The sequence below is a fragment of the Budorcas taxicolor genome, chromosome 16 (genome assembly GCF_023091745.1).
Source record: "Budorcas taxicolor isolate Tak-1 chromosome 16, Takin1.1, whole genome shotgun sequence".
Classification (NCBI taxonomy): domain Eukaryota; kingdom Metazoa; phylum Chordata; class Mammalia; order Artiodactyla; family Bovidae; genus Budorcas; species Budorcas taxicolor.
Genome location: NC_068925.1, coordinates 71,912,544 through 71,933,597, shown reverse-complemented (window position 1 = coordinate 71,933,597; position 21,054 = coordinate 71,912,544). Strand labels below are relative to the sequence as shown.

The following is a 21,054-nucleotide window of genomic DNA, read 5'->3' as shown; positions in this document are numbered from 1 at the left end:
AGCATCATTGTGCAGAAACCCATTCTATCTCAAATGTAAACATTCCATTCACCAACCAGTCTTAACTGTCCAGTTACAGCAGAGGTCCTGAATTTCCTATTTTTTTTTAAGAGTAAAGACTGGACAACTGCTCTGTGAAAAGAACCTGACTAATGCCAGTGTGTGGATTAGTTCTGGACGGGAGAGCCAAGGTTCTATCATCTTGACTCTAAAAGTACAGTATACTATTGAGATCCCAAAATAAGGTAGAGTCTGGTTGTTGGCTTTATTTTCCTCGGCTTCTTGCTCGTGGGTGGTGGTGGTGGTACTGGGGAACAGGTTACAGCAGATCTGGAAAAGAAAGGAACTGACTGCCCTACAACAGCAATACAGGTCCATCCTCTCAGCTACTAACAAAACAAAACCAAACCTCCCTTCCCAACATGTGTGATTTGATTTGGAACACTCACGTTTATTCAATGAAACAAAACACCACCAAAGTAGCTCTTACTTACTACATGCCAGCCCTATTCTAGATGCCAGAGCTACAAAGACAGACACTAGTTCATGGGCCCAGGAGTTTAGTCTAGCGGGAGAAACAAACCAGTAAGTGAACAATCAGGGCACAGGGAACAACTGAAGAACAGATGACTCAAAGAAAGCAGGGACAACGTGGGGGCAGGGAAGACCTCACAGAAACACTCACAGGCTGTCTTCAGGATGCACATGGCCCATTTCAAGGTGAAGCATTCTTAAAAGCAAGAACTCAGCTTCCGGACTAAAAACCTTAACTTCTGAACGTGAAAAACTTGACGTTCAGGTTCTTATATATTATATACACACACAACAATAACCTTACACAAAGGGAAATTAGCTCAGTCTGAGATCATGATTCATCAACACTGACACCTGCTCAACTGAAGTCCCAAATAGGCACCATTGAGGAATATGTGGTAGCAACCATCCAAAATTAGGACAAAGAGCCTTCTGTTGCTAGAACAATATAAAACACTATGCATACCTCCGGATGTATTCAGTTGTGAGGACTGTAAACTGCTAGTCCTTTCTAAACTGTTAAGATGGATACTGAATGGGGAATAAACACTCTTGCAGTTTCCATATTTATATCTGAAAAAGATCTCCAATTTACCAAAACCAATGCGGTATTTCTTGGGGAAAAAAATGAAAATTACGTATCTGATTTACAGATTTGTCATTCATTTATGTCACAATCCTCAAGGCTACCTTTATTCCACAACGAACTTTCCACCATTTCTAAGAAAAGGACATATGCAAAGTTGCTTTTTTTTAAAGTTTCCAGCCTTCAACAACTTGAAATGTAAATTTGAAAGGTCCAACAATTAGAAAAGTTACCCTACCACCATTTGGCATTCCCAGTTTATCATTCTATTTAATATTATTTTGTAACATCTAACACCCTTCACCTAATAAGGTCAAAGGAACCGTTCTTCTTCAATACTGTTTTACAAGCTGCCTACAAACTCCGGGAGATGGTGAAGGACGCAGGAAAGCCTGGCCTGCTGCAGTCCACGGGGTCTCAGAGTCAGATACGACTTGGCAATCGAACAAGAGACAATCCCTGTGAAATCTGAGGATGCCACGCCAACAAGAATGCAGGTCCACCGAGGAATAGCAGACCACTCGGTAAAGTCAAAATTGCTGTTCACTTTATGATCACAGAGCCTCTTTCCAGAACTACTCCCCAGTTCCTTCAGACAGACGCTCAGTCATGTCCGACTCTGCCACCAAATGGACTGCAGCTCGCCAGGCTTCTCCGTCCATCACCAACTCCCAGAGCCTACTCAAACTCATGTCCATCGCATCGGTCCCCCACCTCCCAAAGAACAAGAGAGTATCGATTTCACAAGGTGTCGGGCACTGCTTTCTTTAAAATGAAGCTTTCATGATTCCTGGAAGGTCACCTGGGTAACTCCCGGTGCTCGGGATGGAGCCTCTGGGTTTTTGAGCATCTCCGATGTCTCCTCAACTTGAGGCCTCTGTACTTAGCCCACCCCCTGGACGGCCACCACACCACTGAGGACACCGTCCCTACCGCTGTCACTGACTCGGGCGTGGCTGCTCACGGAGGGTCCCCGCCGCCTTCCCTCCCCGCCCACACCCCCACCTCCCCCAGCTGTGGGCCGCACCGGCCAATCCCGGGGTCCACTCAGAGAGGCCAGGCGATCGCCCGGGGAGGTCACCGAGGGCTGACGCCTGAGCCCTGCTCTTGCTCTGACTTCAGCCCCCAGGGAACTTTCCAGAACCCTGGCCCTCTCTGGGAAGCCCCGCGTCGCATCCAGGAGGGAACCCCGATTCTGTTTATTGAGCGCCTACGCCAAGCTCAGGACCGGGCTTGCAATCGCCTGCACTCCAGCAGCTCGGGCCGGGACCCGTCCTCCAGGAGAACCGACGGCGGGGCAGCAAGGGACGGGCAGAACCGCGCCCCCAGCCCCCCGCGTCCCCTCTGCTGGCCTTTACCTCGCCCGACCCCATGGGGGCTGCCGGAGCTAAAATTAGGCGAGCGCGGGGCGCGCTCCCGTGCACCCGGCGCAAGGGGGCCAGGGGCGCGGCCCGAGTGACTCACGGCCCCGCCCCCACCCGCAGAGGACGCGCTGACGTCAGCCGCTTCCCCGAATGGTGACGTCAGCGCGCCTCGGGAAGGCCGCGGGGCCAGCCTAGAATGTTCACTGAGTTTCGATGCCTTAAAGGGACCAGGCCTCGGATCGTGAAAGATGTGGGGCGAGGACCCCGCTCACCCACCCGTAGAGTCGGAGCCAGTTTTATATTCCTTTGTACTGAGAGAAGGTGATTGCTGAGATAGGAATGAAAAAACGGAAAGCAACTGAGCCTCATTGGAGGCGCCCAGAAGCCCCTGAACCTCCTCCTGGAAGCCCTCCTTGCTTAACCAGAATCAGCTCTTGACCCAAAAGTCGAAAAGTTTTCCATGGCCCTTGACTGCCTACTCCTTCACTTACACCTCTGCTGACAGAGAAAGGCTGTGATTTGAATGTCTGATAATGCATCAACTTGGGCCCCCTTGGCCCTTTTATCAGTATTTTTTTGACCTTGTCCAAATTCTCTTGTTAGGTGTGCGACCTGGAACAAGAAACTCTATGGATGTGAACTTTGTGAACTGGTATCCACGCCTCCTTTTAGGCTAATGTTGCCTGTGGACGTTCCGGAGGCAGGAACACCGTCCAATGCTTCGCCACTGAGCACGATTACAGTCTCACTAGGGACTAAGAATCCCCTGAGGTTTACCGTGTGGCAGGTTTGTTCGTTATACTCTCTCCGCTCTTGTTAATTCTTTCTTCTCTCTGAGATGGTTGTTATTGTTCCCATTTTACGGATGAGGAAGGGAATCCGGGCACAGCAGGATTAAGCACGTTTCCCTAGGTTACACAGCTTAAGGAACAGCAACCTGAAAGTCACTCCCAAGTCAGTTGGACTCCAAGTCAGTGTTTTTGGTGATGAAGGTGGGCTGTGATACTACGTTTTATTCTGGGTGTATTGAGTCCTGGAGAGTAGTTTTTCCCCTTTAACTGCAATTCCAGTGCCTCTGAACAGGTAACCCAATAGTAACCCCAGCCTGCGGATACAGGAGAGCGAGACTTCAGGGCCTGGCCCGCATGAGAGTAAGTTGAGTGAAGAGGCGCTTCCTCTCGGTGTCCTTCCTGTACCTGCGGGCACCCGAGAGAGAGCGGGCACCTCCTTGAGGTTTGCACTCTAGGCACCTCACCACACCCTAGTCCCAGCCCTGCCACGCCTACCCTTGGTTCTGTTTTCTCTCTGGAAACGAGAGAGGGCATCCCGCTTAATGCGTCCTGGTCTGGCACGCCAGCGTCCAGTTCTGCCCCAGTGCTGACGAAATACCTTGTTTCTGCTGCATCATAATCTCTCTGTAAAGCAGCGATTTCCTATTGAAACAGCATCATCATGCCAAGACGAAATGAGACAACAGCTTCTTACAGTTTTGAGCAAAACGCTGCTGCCTGTGTCCTGGAAGTGGAGGTGGGCCGTGAGCCGCTGTCACTGGTAGCCTCTGACAGTTGTTACGGATCTTTGGCTGAGCGTCACAAGCACGTCCTCAGGTCACACCTGCCAGGTCTATCAGGGCTGCCTTCCTCCCCCGGCTCAGCCCCCAGAGACATTTAGAACTGACCCCTCTCCCCTAATACCCAGTCTCCAGCCAACACCCAGCTCTCTCTGTGTGCCCTGCTCCTGGCACCCCCATCAGGCTGATGAAGTCCCTGCCACTGCTCTTCCTGTTCTCCGGGTTTTCTGGAGCCTCTGACCGAACACCCTGTGTGTCTCCGATGGCAGCGTTGGGAGAAGATGGCGAAAACCACCAGCTGTGGCCAGCGGCTCTCCCTCTGTATGGGGCTGGACACGTAGACATGGAAGCTTAGAGCAGTAGGGGACCTTCAGGCCAGCCAGGCCAGCCCCTGTTTTACCACCAGGGAACTGAGGTCCGGGTGAAGTGACCTGCCCAGGGCCACGTGGCCTTTTATGCGGAGAGTCCTAGTCACTTGATTAGTAGCTCACTGTGCCTTTCACGGTTCACACCTCTGTTAGGAGTCTCAGGTGAAACAGTGAGCATAAATGTGCACGGGGACCTTCCCGACCCAGGGATCACACCTGTGTCTCCCACACTGCAGGCAGGTCCTTTACCATCTGAGCCAACTTAGGCGCATTTCCCAGTGGAATGAGAACAACAATGAGTTGGGCTGCTGTTTTTAAACCTTCGGTAATCAAGATGCTGTGTGTCATTCAGGTTTTGATTATTTTATCTCCCAGCCTTTACTTCCCGTCATTTTCCTATCCCCCAAAACCTCATTAAATGTTGGTAAGAACCATCAGTGTAATTGGCCACTAACCTGGAAGGACTGTGATCTCCAGCAGACAGCCCCAGCAAAGAAAGGAGCAGGGATCCTGGGTCTGTTCCCAACCATGCCGGTGACTCACTGGATGATACAAAGCAAAGTGCTTCTTTTTTGTGGGGGCGAAATGGAGAATGGCACTCACAGCTACTTGCCTAACAGAAGTGCAGGTTGTGATGTAGGGAGCCGTTGGCAGGCTCCCAGCATAGCAGAAGCCCAGGGGTCTCTGGGTACACCCAGGTCCTCGATGACCGCTTAGCAGTGGCTGCAGGGTTAACCCTGAGCTCTGTCTTGCTTGAGCACCAGCCTCCAGTGGAGCCACTAAGATGGTTGGGTGCGATTATGGCACTTGCCCTTCGTGATGTCATTATCATTGGTTAAGAATGCACCCTGGTTATTCCTAACTCCACTTTAATAATGTGTTACAGATCTGCCCTCCAGGAATTTATTTGAAGCTTTCTTTAATCTATTTTTATTTCAGCTTGTACAGCGTGTTCAGGCAACAAGGAGGTTTACCATCTATGTAAAAGCACTAAAGGGGTTCCCTGGTGGTTCAGTGGTAAAGAATCCGCCTGCCAATGCCGGAGACATGGGTTCAATCTGTGTGTTGGGAATACCCCTTGGAGAAGGAAATGGCAACCTACACCAGTATTCCTGCCTGGGAAATCTCATGGACAAAGGAGCCTGGCGAGCTACAGTCCATTGGGGTCACAAATGAGTTGGACACGACTTAGCAACTAAAGAACAACGACAAAAAAACACACCAAAACACAGAAAGCGCTATATAAGGACTTTTATTGTAATCATACCAATAGTTTTTTAATTATAATGTTAAGTGTAATTAATTATAATTGGATGATGCTAATTCAGATGGTCTCACAGGCTTATTTTTAGTCACTGTGTTTGCCTTTGTTTTTGTCTCCACACACACCCCAGCAAAAAGTCTTTATTCATGGAGCAGGGTACTGTGATAGATGTAAGTGCACGCAAATTTACATAAACACGTTCAGTGTCCTCTAGAGACTTTCCATCTAAGACCGACATAGAGGAGGTACTCAGTAAATACTTTTGGGTGGTTGGATGGCTGGAATTAAGAAAACCTGTGTGGTAACTGGTGAGACATGTTAGGAATGATTGTGTTGGGGGCTGGAGGGTAAACATTGGGCTGAAGGAAGAAGGGAACGTGAGATGGTTTGGCCATGTGCATGTATGAGCTCTCCTCAGATTGCCTTAGTGCTTGTTCTGGAGGAATAGCTGGTTCCCAGGCTGCAAAATGATGCATAGCAAGAGAGACCAAAGTGGCACCCCCTGACAGGTGCCATGTGGGTGGCAGTAGTGAGGAGGTAGGTATGAGGTCCAGGAGAGAAAGACCAGTTCCTGTGGCTATCTCTGTTTTTAATGTGAACCACGATAGAATGAATGGTTCAGCGAGTAAAGAATCCACCTGCAGTGCAGGAGACACAGGAGACTCAGGTTCGATCTTTAGGTCGGGATGATCCCATGGAGAAGGAAATGGCAAGCCACGGTAGCATTCTTGCCTGGAGAATCCCATGGACAGAGGAGCCTGGTGGGCTATAGTCCAAAGGGTTGCAAAGAGTCTGAGCAACTAAGCACGCACACATAGTAGAATGAAATTTTAAAAGCTAGGTGATTCAGCAGGTGAACGGACAGATAAATGGTGGTACTTCCAGACAATGGAATATTATTCAGCACCAAAAATAAAGAGAGCCATGAAAAGGCACAGAGGAACAGTAAATGCATATCACTAAGTCAAAGGAGCCAACCTGCAAAGGCTACATCCTGTGTGATTCCAATCATATAACATTCTGGGAAAGACAAGGCTATGAAGACAGTAAAGATGTGAGTGCTTGCAAAGGGTTAGAAGGGAGAGAGGGATGAATTGGGGAAGCACAGGGGATTTTTAGGACAGTGAACCTACTCTGTGATATTCAGTGATGTATACATTCATCATACATTTGTCCAAACCCACAGAATGTGCATCCCCAAGAGTGAACTGTCATGTAAACTGGACTTTGGGGATTATGATATGTCAGTGTAGGCTCTTCTGTTGTAACAAATATACCATTCTGGTACATCTAAGTTGAGGAGAGTGGAGGTGAGGATGGGTAGGGGCACATGGGAAAAACTGTACTTTCTGCTCAGTTTTGCTGTAAATCTATAACTGCTCTACAAAATAAAGTCTCTTTTTAAAAAAATTCATGTGAGGTGATGACACGCTTCTGTATGTAGAGTTCAGTCCATCCTGGGGTCACAGAGACTTGGGCTGGCGTCTGAGCCCCACCATGATCAGCTCTGCAACTTTGGGAAAGTCCTTAACCCCGCTGACCTCAGTTTCTCTAACTCCACAGGATTGTGTTGTCTTCCTCAGGGCATTTGGAAAATTAAATAAAAAGCCATATGTAAAATGTCTAACAGTACTTAGGTTATGCAAGTAAATATATACAACCCCCTCCCCAATTCCTCACTAATGACTCTGATTATTAAACATCCTGATGGCTACTAATTTCAAAGTCAGGCCAGTGGAGGAAAGTCAGTATGGGACTGGACATGTGTGTGCTCACATGCTCGGTCACAGATGCTGACCACAGAGTGCCAGGCATGAACTTAAGCCCCGAGAGGCAGCCTCAAGCCCCTCACTCAGCTTTCTCCTGTGAAAAGGTCAGGATGATGGAAGTCTGTCATATTTAGCTGATGGCTCGCAGAGAAGGCTCGATGAGTTAGTCACCTATGATATGACATCATATTGCCACTCAATATAGTAACAGCTGTTGGTTGCTTTGGGGGGCAGGGGGCGGAGTCAGCTCTTCTCTACCAACCATGCCTCAAGGATAAATTGGATGGCACCAGAAGGGGAGACATGCCGAGGAGAAATCCTCCTCTAAACAGGGTGTTCCGCAGCTCCCTAAGGATTTTCGGCACCCACCTCAAAATGTGAGTCTTGACTTTTCTTTATCTTTGGGGCCAAGCGGGGGAAATGCCATGGCAGAAAGTTATTTGGTCAGGAAACCTCCAGCTAGGGGGACATACCCAGCATGGCCAAGGTCAGCCTCACCCTGGAGAGAAGTGGGAAAGTGAGTTCCATGCACCAGCCCCGTGAAACCTCTACATCACCCAAAGGAGTGGTCCAAGGGTAGGTGATCAGAAGGCCTAGAGTGAGGGTGCTGAAGAATCTCTAGGTTGGATTGGGCATTTTACCCCTCATAGGTTACATAACTACAGTGGGGTCAAATGAAGGCAATGTTGAATTGCCTTGGAAATGAGCCTGGATGAAGCCATGGTTTGAGGGTACCACCGATCATTGCCATAGTTAATCTGGGGTATTGATCAGTCATACCATCTTGGGAAGCCACTGGATGCGGTTAACCCTTTCCTTCCAGTGAATTTTCCTCCTTGACATCTCTGCCTCCTGTGGGGCCTTGTGCTTTGGGAATAGAATGCTTTTTTAAAAAAAATCAGCAGTGTAGATGCCTAGATTAACTATGGAAAACAGACTCTTCCCAGGTCTAACCTGGGGTAAGTCCAGAGTGAGGAAATAATGAGGCCAAAGGGAAAAAGCCCTGGATCAGGGGTCAGGAGACCCTGTCTGGCAGCTTCTCCTGTCACTTTCTGAGCCTGTGACCTTGGGCAGGTCACTGCCTCCCTGTAGATTACAGCCAACTAAGAATCTTACCTGGCTGTAAAAAATATATATACTCTTGGGGTCCTTTAACCCCAACTGGCATTGTTCAGTCCTCTAGGTATGGACTCCCAGCTCTCTGTTGGCAGAGCAGGAAGGGCCCCACGGTCTGAGTGTGTGACTCTGTCCCTCACTGTGTGACCTTGCACAAGGACACCCCTTCCCTGACCTCTGTTTCCCCACTTATAAAATAGGCATTATCATGAGACACGAGTGAGATAAGGAACCTGGAAGCCTTCTCGGGAGGGAGGCACCATAACCATGTATTTAAATGGTTTCCTGAGTTCAGAGGGGGAAGGCAGGCTGAGAGGGGACGCTGGGGTTGCTGGGGGGCTGGTCTGCGACGAGGACTAGAGCAGGGGGCGGTAGCAGTGTGGTTACCGAGATGCCGAAAACCTCCAACCCTGTGCTACTCGGTTCCTCTTCATTTCCCAGCATCTAGGAAACAATCCAGAGCTTGTAAGTGATGCTGAGCACAGCCCAAGAGAGTGGCTGCAAACTTTAGGCCGAGGGGGGTCGCGCTTGCCCAGTGGGCACAGCGCCAAAGCTAAAAAGCCCAGGGGAGCCGGGCACCGTCTGGGGTCCCCGTGCGAACGAGCCCCCGCCGCCGATTTCCTCTGGCTGTCCCGGGTTGATGTTCCTCCGTGCTCCTCCTGGGCTGCCCCGCATCACCTCCTACGGGTGTGATAACAGGTCCCAGGGGAGCCCGGGAAATACCATCACGACTGTGTATTCACGAGTGACCTGTCTCAACCCATCTCGGCGGGAAAAATCACAGCTGTCTAGAGGAAACTCGCCAAATTCTTGTTTATTCTTCACGTAAACGGATTAACCTAGGGTTAGCGATTTCGTTCTGACTCTCCCTTTCATGTTGCAGCTAAAATGAAATCAGCCACTCTTTGAAGCCGTTCTTTGAGCCATAAGCATTCATTTCTCTTCTCTCCTCCCCGAGAGGGGGTTTCTCTCTTTTTAAATTCTGCCCCCCCCCCGTTCCCCGCCCCCCCTCGAAGCCTCAGGAGCTGAGAGGCTGGCCGGAGGCGTGACTGCCATAGGAGCAGCGTGTGGTCCCCCTGCTGACTCATCTGACATTAACATAATTATGTTTCAGGAGTCAAAGTGATTTTCAAACTATGAGTAATGCGCGGTATTAGAGAGAATGTTTACAAGGCAGCAGTTCAGCACACTGAGGGCGCCAGCTGCTGCTAACAGCTGAAAGAAGTAAAGGAATAAGGGAAATGCTCTCAGGAAAGAGAACCTTTCTTTTTGGGTTCCTCTTCCTCGAAAAGGATTCAGATTTCTTGAAAGGCAGGTGAATGCAGAGTTCCAGGAAGAAGGGTCCAGATGGAGCATTTTTTAGCCGAATACCTGGATGCCTGATCATTTTGTATTAAAAAAAAATTGTTAAGCTTTTTCACGGTCTTAGTTTTCATATGACCGACTCTAGGGAAAGATGGATTTAAAGATTTCAGCGAATTATTTCTTAAAGCTGATTTATTACCAGCATTAATAATAATAACAATTTTAAAATTGTGTGAAAAATAGGCTAGTTCTTCTAAGAAAGGAAGAGGGGCACAAATCAGTTCCTGAATATTAAAGATGCAGAGCAGAAGCCCGCGGTGAAGTGAGTCCTTTCTTAAAGCAGCTTTGTGTAGTTAGTAAGAGAAACGTTTGACAGCCAGTTGAGTTCCGTTAGCCAACTCTTTAGGCCTCTGGAGAGAAAAGCTGAGCTCCAGTTGTGATCCAGAGCTATGTCTGTCCTCTGCCTCAGTTTCCTGGTCTCATAATGGGAAAGTTAATAACACTTGTTCTGCCTGCCAGAGAGGATGCACCTTGAGCTCTGGGAGGGCAGGATCAGCGTCTGTTTACGGTACCCCCCCGCCCCGTGTCTGACCTGGAACTTGCCCATAGTAAGTGCTCAGTAAGTGTTTGCAGAATTAATGAATAAGAGCTTTCAACTTCAGAGCTCTGCTCTTCTGTTTATTTGGGCTTCTTGCCTTGATCTTCCTGCCTTGAGTTCCTTCTGCCCAGGGCTGCGGGGCTCAGCAAATAGACTCGTCTACTGAGGCACCAGCCACTACTAAGGAAAAGTAACCGCTAGCATCCCCTGGGCTACCCACTAAAATCAGATGGAAGTGCAACACTGCACTCAGAAACTCTTTTGGAAAAGGCTCTCCAAAACACGGCAGTCATTTTGTTTCTGTGTTAGAGGTGCATCAGGAGAACTGTTAGGTTTAATTTCGCTTGCTGAATCTTGAACTGAGGTCATCACTGCAGGTATAAGAACAATGGGGCCAACTTAGTCTGAGGCATTGTGATGGCAGGTGAAAGATATGTAGTTGGACTACATAAACTCTTGGAAAACACAAGTTCCACTCAGATACATGCTTGAAGGTATAAAAGAAATTTTTAGAAAAGATTAATTCTGCTATTCCCCCTCCCCCGCCCCCAGTGGGAAAAACATTCACTTTCCTGTTCATACAGGCAAGAGCAGATTTCCAGATTCTGTTAGGGCTTCAAGGATAGCTCGTTCTCTTGTTCTTTCCACTCCTGCTTCAGCTTCTTGGCCTTGTCTCCTTCTTTACCCCCTTGCCGCCATCCCTCAATAAATTGTTTCCTTTTGTTCTGGCTCCCATGTTGCTTTCTCTCCAAAGCATTTCGTCTCATCCTGTAAAATGTCTAAGGGTTTCTAACCAATTGTCATTCACATGGTGAGCAGTCAATAAAAGCTGTTGTTGTTTTTAATGTAAAAAAGAACACGTCTTTAATTATAAGCTCACATATAAATAAACTGTTTGCAAATAAATTGTTAATTATTTTTAAGCTAGCAAGCTTAATCATACACAGAAATGCTCCTGTTCACTTTGGAATGTCTTTGATGAACCAGTAAAAATCAATTCTATCAAATCTCATCCCTTGACTACCCTACCTTTGAATATTCTATATTTGCATCATGGAAAAAAAGGGAGTGGCCCCCAGCAAAGAACTCACACTAAGAACCCTAACCTGCCCTCGACTGAGAGGCCCAGCTGTGTTTTTTGTGGACTATCTGCATTAACTGATTTCTCCTCTCCCCACCCATGGAAATAATATTCTTAGGCTTACTTCAAGCAGTAAATATAAACCAGTTTATTCATGACTAATCAATCCAAAAATGGTTGTAAAAGAGGATCAGGACATATGGTCCTGTCCCGAACATCCGAAGATGATGCCAAGAAAGAAAACCTGTGGGCTCCCAGTGGCTGTCATTTGGTGCTTGCTGCCCTACGCATGCTCTCCAACAGGGTAAACCCAGGTTGCCCGGTGCTTCTAAGGTTCTGAACCCCCACTGGTGTTTCAATCAGAGCCACACGTCCAGGACAGTCTTCATTTCACACCTCCTACTCCATTGTTTGGTACACTAATGCTTGCCAGGCTGGGAACCCTAATGTGGGTTGGAAGACACAATCCCTGTACATTAAGGCTTCTTAAGTAAAAAGACTCTTCGATTTTGATCTTGATATATTTTATAAATATTTGTCAATGATTTAATGCTCATGTGTGTTTAGTCACTCAGTCGTGTCCGACTCTTTGTGACCCCATGGACTGTAGCCCACCAGGCTCCTCTGTCCATGGGATTCTCCTGGCAAGAGTACTGGAGTGGGTTGCCATTTCCTTCTCCAAATGTTCATGTAGTACTGTTGTTAAGGTAGTAGCAAGTTGCTGAATATTTGAGGTCCAAATGTTTAACATATATTCTAAAATAAATTTGGGCTGTTTAGACCCCTCATAGACTAAACTCATTCTAATTTTCCCCCATATTCTCCTTTTATATCTTTTCCCCTTCTTTCCTTCCCTCTCTTCCTTCTTTTCTCTTTCTTATGCTTTGTTTGTTCCTTTTAGTAGATGTCTTCCTAAAAAAATAAATCTTGAAGAAGATAAGAAAAGCTAATTAAGTCTCCTGGGTCTGGACGGATTATTTTCATCATGCATTTTTTGACTGTTTCAATTTCTGATCATGTGCCTATATACTTTTTCCCAGTTAAAAAAAAAAAAAAAGGTTAACTGAAACAGTATTTTACACTTTCTCTTTTTATTTTTTTACATGTCTTTCCCCCGCCCAGTTTTGAGGCTAGCCTATTTGTTCTTCCCAGAGCAGCTTCCAAAGGGAAATGGGAAACAAGGAAAGTTGATAGGAACCAAATGCCCGTGTGTCCACAGCATTGATACAAGGGAATGGGTTAGCCTAACAGGATGAAGGAATTTTTGGCCTTTTTTCCTTTTTTTTCTAACTCAAGATGTAAACATATTTCCACACCATTAATTATTTTACGATATCATTTCACATGGTTGTGCAGGAGTGCTAAGTTATATTAATATCTTGTACTGTAACTTATTTCATTAACACTCTCTGTATTAAGCATTTGTGTTAACACCAGATTTGTCAGTGTTTCAAATGATGCTGCAATAAACATTTTTGTAGCTAAATCCTTGTGCATAACTGTTCTTATTCTCATTAAATATCTCTTCTCAAAGGAGAATAAATATATTTCTCAAAGGAAAATAAATCAAAAGGCATACAACTCCTAGCACCTTTGATGTGTATATTGCTCCTGATATAATTTAAAATTTCTGTAAACAAGAGGAAATTTCCTTCATGTTTGTTAAATTTTATTTACAATTTATGAACTTTGTGTTTGGAGTCTTTGCCCTCATATCTGTTGGTAGCTTAATATTTGCAATGATTTAGAATGTTTTACACATATAACAAATATATAGACAAAACCCTCCTTTTCTAATATTTTTTAAAAACATAATCTCTGGCTTGATATTTGCATTTAGTGTTGGTTATATTTATATGTTTTTGACACACAAAGATTTGGGGGTTTAAAGTAACTAGGGCTTCCCTAGTGGCTCAGATCTATCAATATTTTCTTTTCTGAAGAATGACCCTTTCCACATAGAACTTTGAAATTTATTTCATATTTCCCTCTAGTAAAAAAGTTTTAAAGATAAAGTTTACATACATATTTACAGTGAAATTCTCAAATCTCAAGTCGATTATTCATTGAGTTTTGATAAATGAAAATGCATAAATCTACAAAGATTTAAAAATTCAAAGGGTACGATTTCTCTTTAAGCTGGTGGTTGCACATATTGAAGAATAGATGTTAATCATTAATATATTCACATAATGTATTAATCAGTGGATTCTACACTTTAAATGGGTGAATTGTATAGCATGTGAATTTTGTCCAAATAAAACTATTAAAATATGTATAGAAAGAAATTAATATCATCCCAGAAAGTTCCCCAGTATCCTTCCCCCAGAGGTCCTTACTCTCACTTTACACCAAAGGCAACTGCAGCCTTTAGTTTCTTCTCTGTCAGTTAGTTTTGCCTGCTTTAGAACTTGATATAAATGGAATCATGCACCATGAACTCTTTTGTGTACAGTTTGTTTCACTCAACACGATATTTAAAAAATTCATCTGTGTTGATGTGTTCCAAGACTTTCTTTTGGTTGTCAAGAGTAATAGTTCATTATGTGTCTATATTACAGTTGCATGTCCATCCTCTACTGATGGACATCTGAACTATTTCCAGTTTGGGGCCATTATGAACATTCTTGTACATGCACTTTTATGGGCGTATGCTTTCCTTTCCTTTGGGGAAATACCTAGAGGTGGAATTGCTGAGTCATAGTGTGAATATTCGGAGAAGGCAATGGCACCTCACTCCAGTACTCTTGCCTCGAAAATCCCATGGATGGAGGAGCCTGGTGGGGTGCAGTCCATGGGGTCACTAGGAGTCGAACACGACTGAGCGACTTCACATTCACTTTTCACTTTCATGCTTTGGAGAAGGAAACGGCATCCCACTCCAGTGTTCTTGCCTGGAGAATCCCAGGGACGGGGGAGCCTGGTGGGCTGCCGTCTCTGGGGTCACACAGAGCCGGACACGACTGAAGCGCCTTAGCAGCAGCAGCAGCAGCAGCAGTGTGAATATGAGCTTCCCTGGTAGCTCAGACGGTAAAGCCTGTGATGCAGGAGACCTGGGTTCAATTCCTGGGTTGGGAAGATCCCCTGGAGGAGGGCAGGGCAACCCACTCTAGTATCTTGCCTGGAGAATTCCATGGACAGAGGAGCCTGGGAGATTATAATCAATGGGGTCACAAAGAGTTGGACACAACTGAGTGACTAAACACAGCGCACGGTGTGAATATATGCTTTCATTTCTTTGAGGGAAATACCTAGGGGTGGAATGGCTGAGTCAGAGGAGGTATATATAGACTCAGTTTTATAAGAAACTGCCAGACTTTTTTCCAAAGTAGTTGTATCATTTTATACTCCCACCAACAATGCATCAGAGTTTCAGTTGCTCCGTATTCTCGTCAACTTTTGATGTTGTCAGTCTTTTTCATTTTAGCCATTTTCTGTTGGGTGTGCAGTGGTGGCTTATTATAGTTATAATTTACATTCCCTTGATGACTTAAACTACTAAACTTTTACTTTATTTATTTATTTATTTTTACTAAACTTTAAAAAATGTATTTCTAGTCTTTTTAGTTTTAATGATTTTATATTTATATATTTACACCTATTTATCCATCTAATGTTATTTTTATTATATGCTCAGTTGCTAAGTCGTGCCCTACTCTTTGAAGCTCCATGGACTGTAGCCCACCAGGCTCCTCTGTCCATGGGATTTCCCAGGCAAGAATACAGGAGTGGGTTGCTATTACCTTCTCCAGGGGATCTTCCTGATCCAGGGATCAAACCCATGGCTTCTGCCATGTCTTCTGCTTTGCAGGTGGATTCTTAACCACTGAGCCATCTGAATCTTTAAATTTATATTTTCTTAATAGTTAACCCAGCATAGTTTATTAAGTAATAATTTTTCCCTACTGACTTGCAATGCTGTGTTTATTATAGATTAAGCTCTTGTGGTTAATATAGTTTCAGAATATCTATTCTGTGCAACTGATTTGTACATTTATATATTTGTTCTTTCGTCAGTTCCACACCATTTTATTTACACCTGCTTCCTAAAATTGTTTAATTCTGGGCAGGGCCACTTTCTCTTCATTCCTTTCCATGTTCAACATTTTCTTTGCTGTTTATACCTTGTTATTCTTTCAGTAAACATTATTGTGATAATATCAAGTTCTGAAAAGAATCTTATGAAATTTTTATTGAAAGTATATTGAGATACAAACTAATTTGAAAAATACCGACATTGTTGCCATGGAACAATATCCAAATTCTCTTCTGGATTTGTCAGTAACATTTTGTAGTTTTTATTATATAGATCCTTTACTTTCTCATTAAAACTATCCCAGGGAATTTAATAGAGGTTTTCAATGTCATCATTGCTCATTTTTACTACTGTAGTTTGAGTTTTTAAAGTTATACCTTCTAACTGGATAGTATTTCTATGTAGAAAATCTACTGGCTTTTGTATCTCTTTTTTACATAGAGCAGTTTTCTGCTAGGATGTATACTGTTTAATTGGTGAGAATTCCTTCCAGTTAAAAATCAAATAAAATTGGCAATGAACTGTATCCCTGCTTGTTTCCTGATTTTAATACTATTACCTTAGTATTTCATTCTCACAGGTAGTTTTGAAATAAATATTTTGTTATTGTTAAGGAGTTCTTAAATTTCTGGTCATTTTAAAATAAGGACTAGTTGACTTTTCTGCATCTGTTGAGAATCTCATTTGGATTTTCTTTTTAAACTGGTGGATGCGATATATTATACTGTTGGATTTTTCAAATATTAAGACATAAAACCTTTTCACTCTAGGTTAAATCCTTTTGGGGTTATTCTCTTGATACTCTGTTGTCTGTGTTTGGATTTGTTCTCTATGTTCATAATTTAGATAGATTCATTATTTTCTTTTTTTGAGCTTTTTTTTTTAGGTTTTGACATCAAGGTTATCTTTGTGAAGTAAATTAGGTACATGTTCCAAGTCTTTCAGTGTTTTTAAATAATTATTGAAGCATAATAATTACCTAATTCTAAAGATCTGAAAGATTTTCCCTATACAGTTTTCTAGGCCTAGACATTTTTTCCCAGGAGGGAATTCTCTCCATCTTTTCTTCCCTTAGTTTCTTCAGTGTGATTAATGTATTTAGGCTTAATATTTCCAATTTTTGCAATATGTGTATTTACAGAAGATGATTTCATTTAAGTTAAAATTCATAACTTACAATTTTGCTAAGTGTTATCTTATGTTTAAACTATATCCTCATCTGACATTGAATCCCTTCTTTATATTTCTATTTTATTATTTGCAAGTTTTTCCTTTCTTTACTTTCTCTAAACTTTGTCTATCTTATTGTTTTTAAATAAGCCCTCAAATTAATTTTATAAATTCTCCTATATTCTAACTCATTTAATCTTGTTGTTGCCTTTATTTTTTTCTTTCTCTTGACTTTTGAGGGATTTTATTTTTGTTGTTTTTGTTATTAAATCCTTGGGCTGAAAGCTTTCATTTTACCTTTCGTTAAAGATAATGAAAACTTGAAGACCATGATTTCCTCTTTCAGGATACTTTAATAGCATTTCATAAATTTTGATATGGTGTGTTCTTACTTTAGTTATCTCCTAACTGCCATGATCTTATACTTTAATTGTTATTTTGTTTTAATTTCTATTTATTAATAGTGTTATTGCCCTGTGATCAAAGTATTCAGCTTGTGTAATTACTGCTTCTTAGACTATCTCCTATTTATGATTGTATGCATTGCAAATACCTTCTCCTGTTTTATAATTTCTTTCTATTGTGTTTGTATGTCTTTTTTTCTTGTGCATAATCTTTTGATTTAATGTAATCAGATATATCCCTCTTATTTGGTTATTTATATGTTTGTATATTATATAAGAAATCTTTCCCTTCTTGGTGATAATAAATATATTTTCCTACATTTTCTTCTCAAAGTTGCAAGCTCGCTTTCACATTTAGGTCTTTAGTCTTTATGGCTGGGGGAGTAGGAGGCTGTTTTCTCCTGTTTCCCACCTGGGTAACTAGTTTTCTCAGTCCCTCTGTTTCCCCCACTGTTCTGTGATGTACAGAGAGTTTCCTCATGTGTCTAGGTCATTCCCGGGATTTTGTTCTGTTCCATTCATCTATTTATCCGTCCCCTGACTCAATACCATCACGGTCTTTTAAAATAACAAAATATCTAATAAGACAAATCTACCTTCTTCTTCAAAGTTGTCTTGACTCTTCTTGTCCCTTTCACAAGAATTTCAGAATTATCTTATTAAGAATCACACACAAATACACACACATTTTGAGGATTTTTCAAATTAAAATTGCTGTAAACCCATAAATCTATATGGAGAAAGTTGACATTTTTATGTTACTGAATACTCTAATGAACATGGTATTTCTCTAAATTTATTTAGGTCTTTATATTGTTCAATAATGCTTTTATAATTTTTTTCACAGAGGTCTTGCACTTGTTTTAATAAATTTAATACTAAGTGTCACATAATTTCTACTATGGTGGAAAAAATTCTTTTTTTCCTATTATATTTTCTAATTAGTGACTACTGCTAAGAATGATATTAATTTTGTGTGATCTTTTTATCTAGCATCCTCACTGAACACCTTTTAACTTTAAGAATTTCTCTGTGAATCTTCTTGAATTCTTTATGTAGACAATTACATTTTCTACAAACAAGAACAATTTTCTTTCTCTTTTGGTCTCTGTCTCCCTCCTTTCTTTGCTAGTGCAAAGAAGACCAGTCAAGACCCTTAGTACTACGCTGAATACAGGCTTATAACTGCTATCCTTATGTTATTCCTGACTTAGTGGACATGCCTCTAAAACATAATGAGTTGGTATAACATTTGTAAAATTTTCATATATAGCCTTTGTCAGTTAAAGAAAATTAACTTCTATACCTAGTTTGCAAACATTTTTCTCCACAAATGAATTCTGCATTCCATGAAATGTCTTTTCTGCATTTATCAAAACGACACTAAAATATAAAAATCAAGGAAAAGGCTTTATGTCTCTTTTAACCTTTAGTAGGGTTTGTAACCAATTATACTTTCAATTTCAGACTAAGTCCTATTTGGTCATGATGTCTTCCTTAAGATTTTATCTCTACATGAAAAGTGAGAGTAAATAAATTTTTCTTTACTTGTACTTTACTTGTCTGACTTTAGTATCTCAAAAAATAAGTTAAATAATGCTCTTCCTTTTTTCTCCCTCATTCTCTGAACTGAGGTTTCTTTTGTTTGTTTGTTTCTAAACAGTGTTTATATTTTTGAAGATCTAGTAAAACTATTTGGGCCTTGTTTCTTTGAAAGATGGAGACTTTTGATTAACAATTTTTTTATTAGCTAAGGCTTTATTCTGATTTCATCTGAATAAATTACCAAAATTTATTTGTTCTTTCTTAAAAATTACCCATTTCTTCCACATTTCCATATTTATTGACATTAAGTTTTTAATAGCATTCTTTTACATATTTCTCTATCTCCGTTGAATCTATTTCTAACCTCTTTTTATTCTAATTTTCTGTTTGTGGGGTTTGATTTTTTTTTTTCCCCATTTTTCAGTTTTGCTCAAGGTTTGTCTATTTCTGTTAAGTTGTTTCAAGAAATCAACTTTGGGTTTTACTCATTCTCCCTAAATAATGTTTATTTAATTTTTCCTGTTATATTTATGATTTTCATATTTCTGTTTAGATTTTTCTGCTGTTCCTGTTTTCTTAAGTTGATCACTTTATTTACTGAATATATTTTTAAGGTATTATGTATCCATTGTTCTTTTGATTACAGCAAAGGCCCCAGCACTTTTTTTTTCCTCTTTATTTTTTTTATTGGAGGACAATTGCTTTACAATAGTGTGTTAGTTTCTGCTGCACAACAACATGAATCAGCTGTATGTATGCACAGAGCCCCTCCGTTTGAACCCATCCCCACACCATCCCACCCCTTTAGGTGGGACGAGCTGAGCTCTTGTGCTATACAGCAGCTTGCCACTGTGTTGCAGATGGTAGTGTGTATATGTCAATCTTATTCTCCCAATTTGTCTCACCCTCCTGTTCCCTCTCTGTGTCCACAGGTCCCTTCGCTGAGTCTGTGTCTCTTTCCTGCCCAGCAAACAGGCTCATCTGTACCATCTTTCTAGATTTCCATTCATATCCCAGCACTTTTTAGTAAATCCTAAGCAGGTGAATCCTGCTTCCTATCTTGTTATTTTTGTTTCAGAGTTGTATTTCACTCTTTTTAAATATTAAAAAAAGGTTTTTGTTTTTTGTGTGTGTTTTTTTTTTTTTTTTTTTGCAGTCAATAGCTGGCTATATTTACTAAAGTTTAGTTTAGTAGTTCTTTTAGTGACGGTCAGTAATTGGTAAACCCTTGGTCTTGGCATGCCTGAAATGTCTTTCTCAGGATATTGAATTCTGGATTGATGATTACTTTCTCTCTTCACTTGGAACATACCCCTTGTCTCCTAGTATCTATTGTTGTCATGAGAAGGCTGCCATCAAACTAATTTTCATTCCTTTGCAGGTAATTCATCTTTTATCTCTATTAACTTCAGACTATCTTTTTCCTTAATGTTCTGAAATTTTGCTACCATGTGTTTAGGTATGAATTTATTCTTATTTCCATGCTTGGTACTCAAATGTAATTTTGATTTGAAATCTTGGAGTCTGAAAATGTCTCAGAACGATCTCTTTAAATACTGCTTGAGTGTCCTCTCCTTGCTCTTCCTTCAGAATTCCCCTTAGATAATGGTCAGTGCGTGTCTCTAAATCAATCCTCCACACCTCTGAATATTTTCTCTTTCTCTGCCTGGACCCTGGGTGTGTTCCTGGCACCCTCTGCACCTTACTACTGCACTCTTCAACTTTACTCAGACCATAAATTTCCTCATCCAGGGCATCTTAAATTGCAATGATTGCATTATTCATTTCTGAGATTTCTAGTTGAGTCTTTAAAAATAATAATAAACCTGGTATTGTTTTTATCTAGTTTGTTTTATAATTTCCTAATATTTTTTTATCCCTCTCTTTAGATACCTTAGATGTACTTATTCTAAAGTCTTTGTTAGGCTGATTTATAAAGTTAGTTTCAATGTGGAATAAAATCTTGTCCTGATTATCGACTTCATAAAGACTGTCTCTCTGAGCATTAAGTTTCTCATGTATTTTGGAATTGAATGTGCAGGCTCATTTCAGGTGGAAGTCATATTTGATTTGTTTCTATGTTCCTTCTCTCTGTTCTTCACTCATCTCTCCGTTTTCTTCCACTATCTCATTCTCCCACTCAGTCTTTCACTTCTCAACTTCAAACCCGAGTTTCTGATGGCATTTCAGGGTCACTGCTATATGGCAATGACAAGGACACTGCAGATCCAATCACTGACTCATTCCCAAGTACCAGGCCATGTCTGCATCCTACACTCCTAAGGCTGGAGCTTCTAGCAGTTAGAGCCCAGGCAACTCCCTGCAACCTCAGCCTCTCTTCCCA

General features: G+C 42.1%; 1 protein-coding gene across 1 annotated transcript in view; it reads left to right on the top strand.

Annotated features, from left to right (window-relative positions):
* Positions 1 to 7,703: 7,703 nt before the first annotated feature.
* The window catches only part of ATF3 (activating transcription factor 3), a 58,423-nt gene continuing 45,072 nt past the window's right edge, over positions 7,704 to 21,054 (top strand). The window contains exon 1 of the mRNA XM_052653820.1: positions 7,704 to 7,832. Within this exon, the coding sequence (XP_052509780.1) occupies positions 7,759 to 7,832 (74 nt within the window). The 5' untranslated portion in view covers positions 7,704 to 7,758. The remainder of the gene's footprint in view (positions 7,833 to 21,054) is intronic.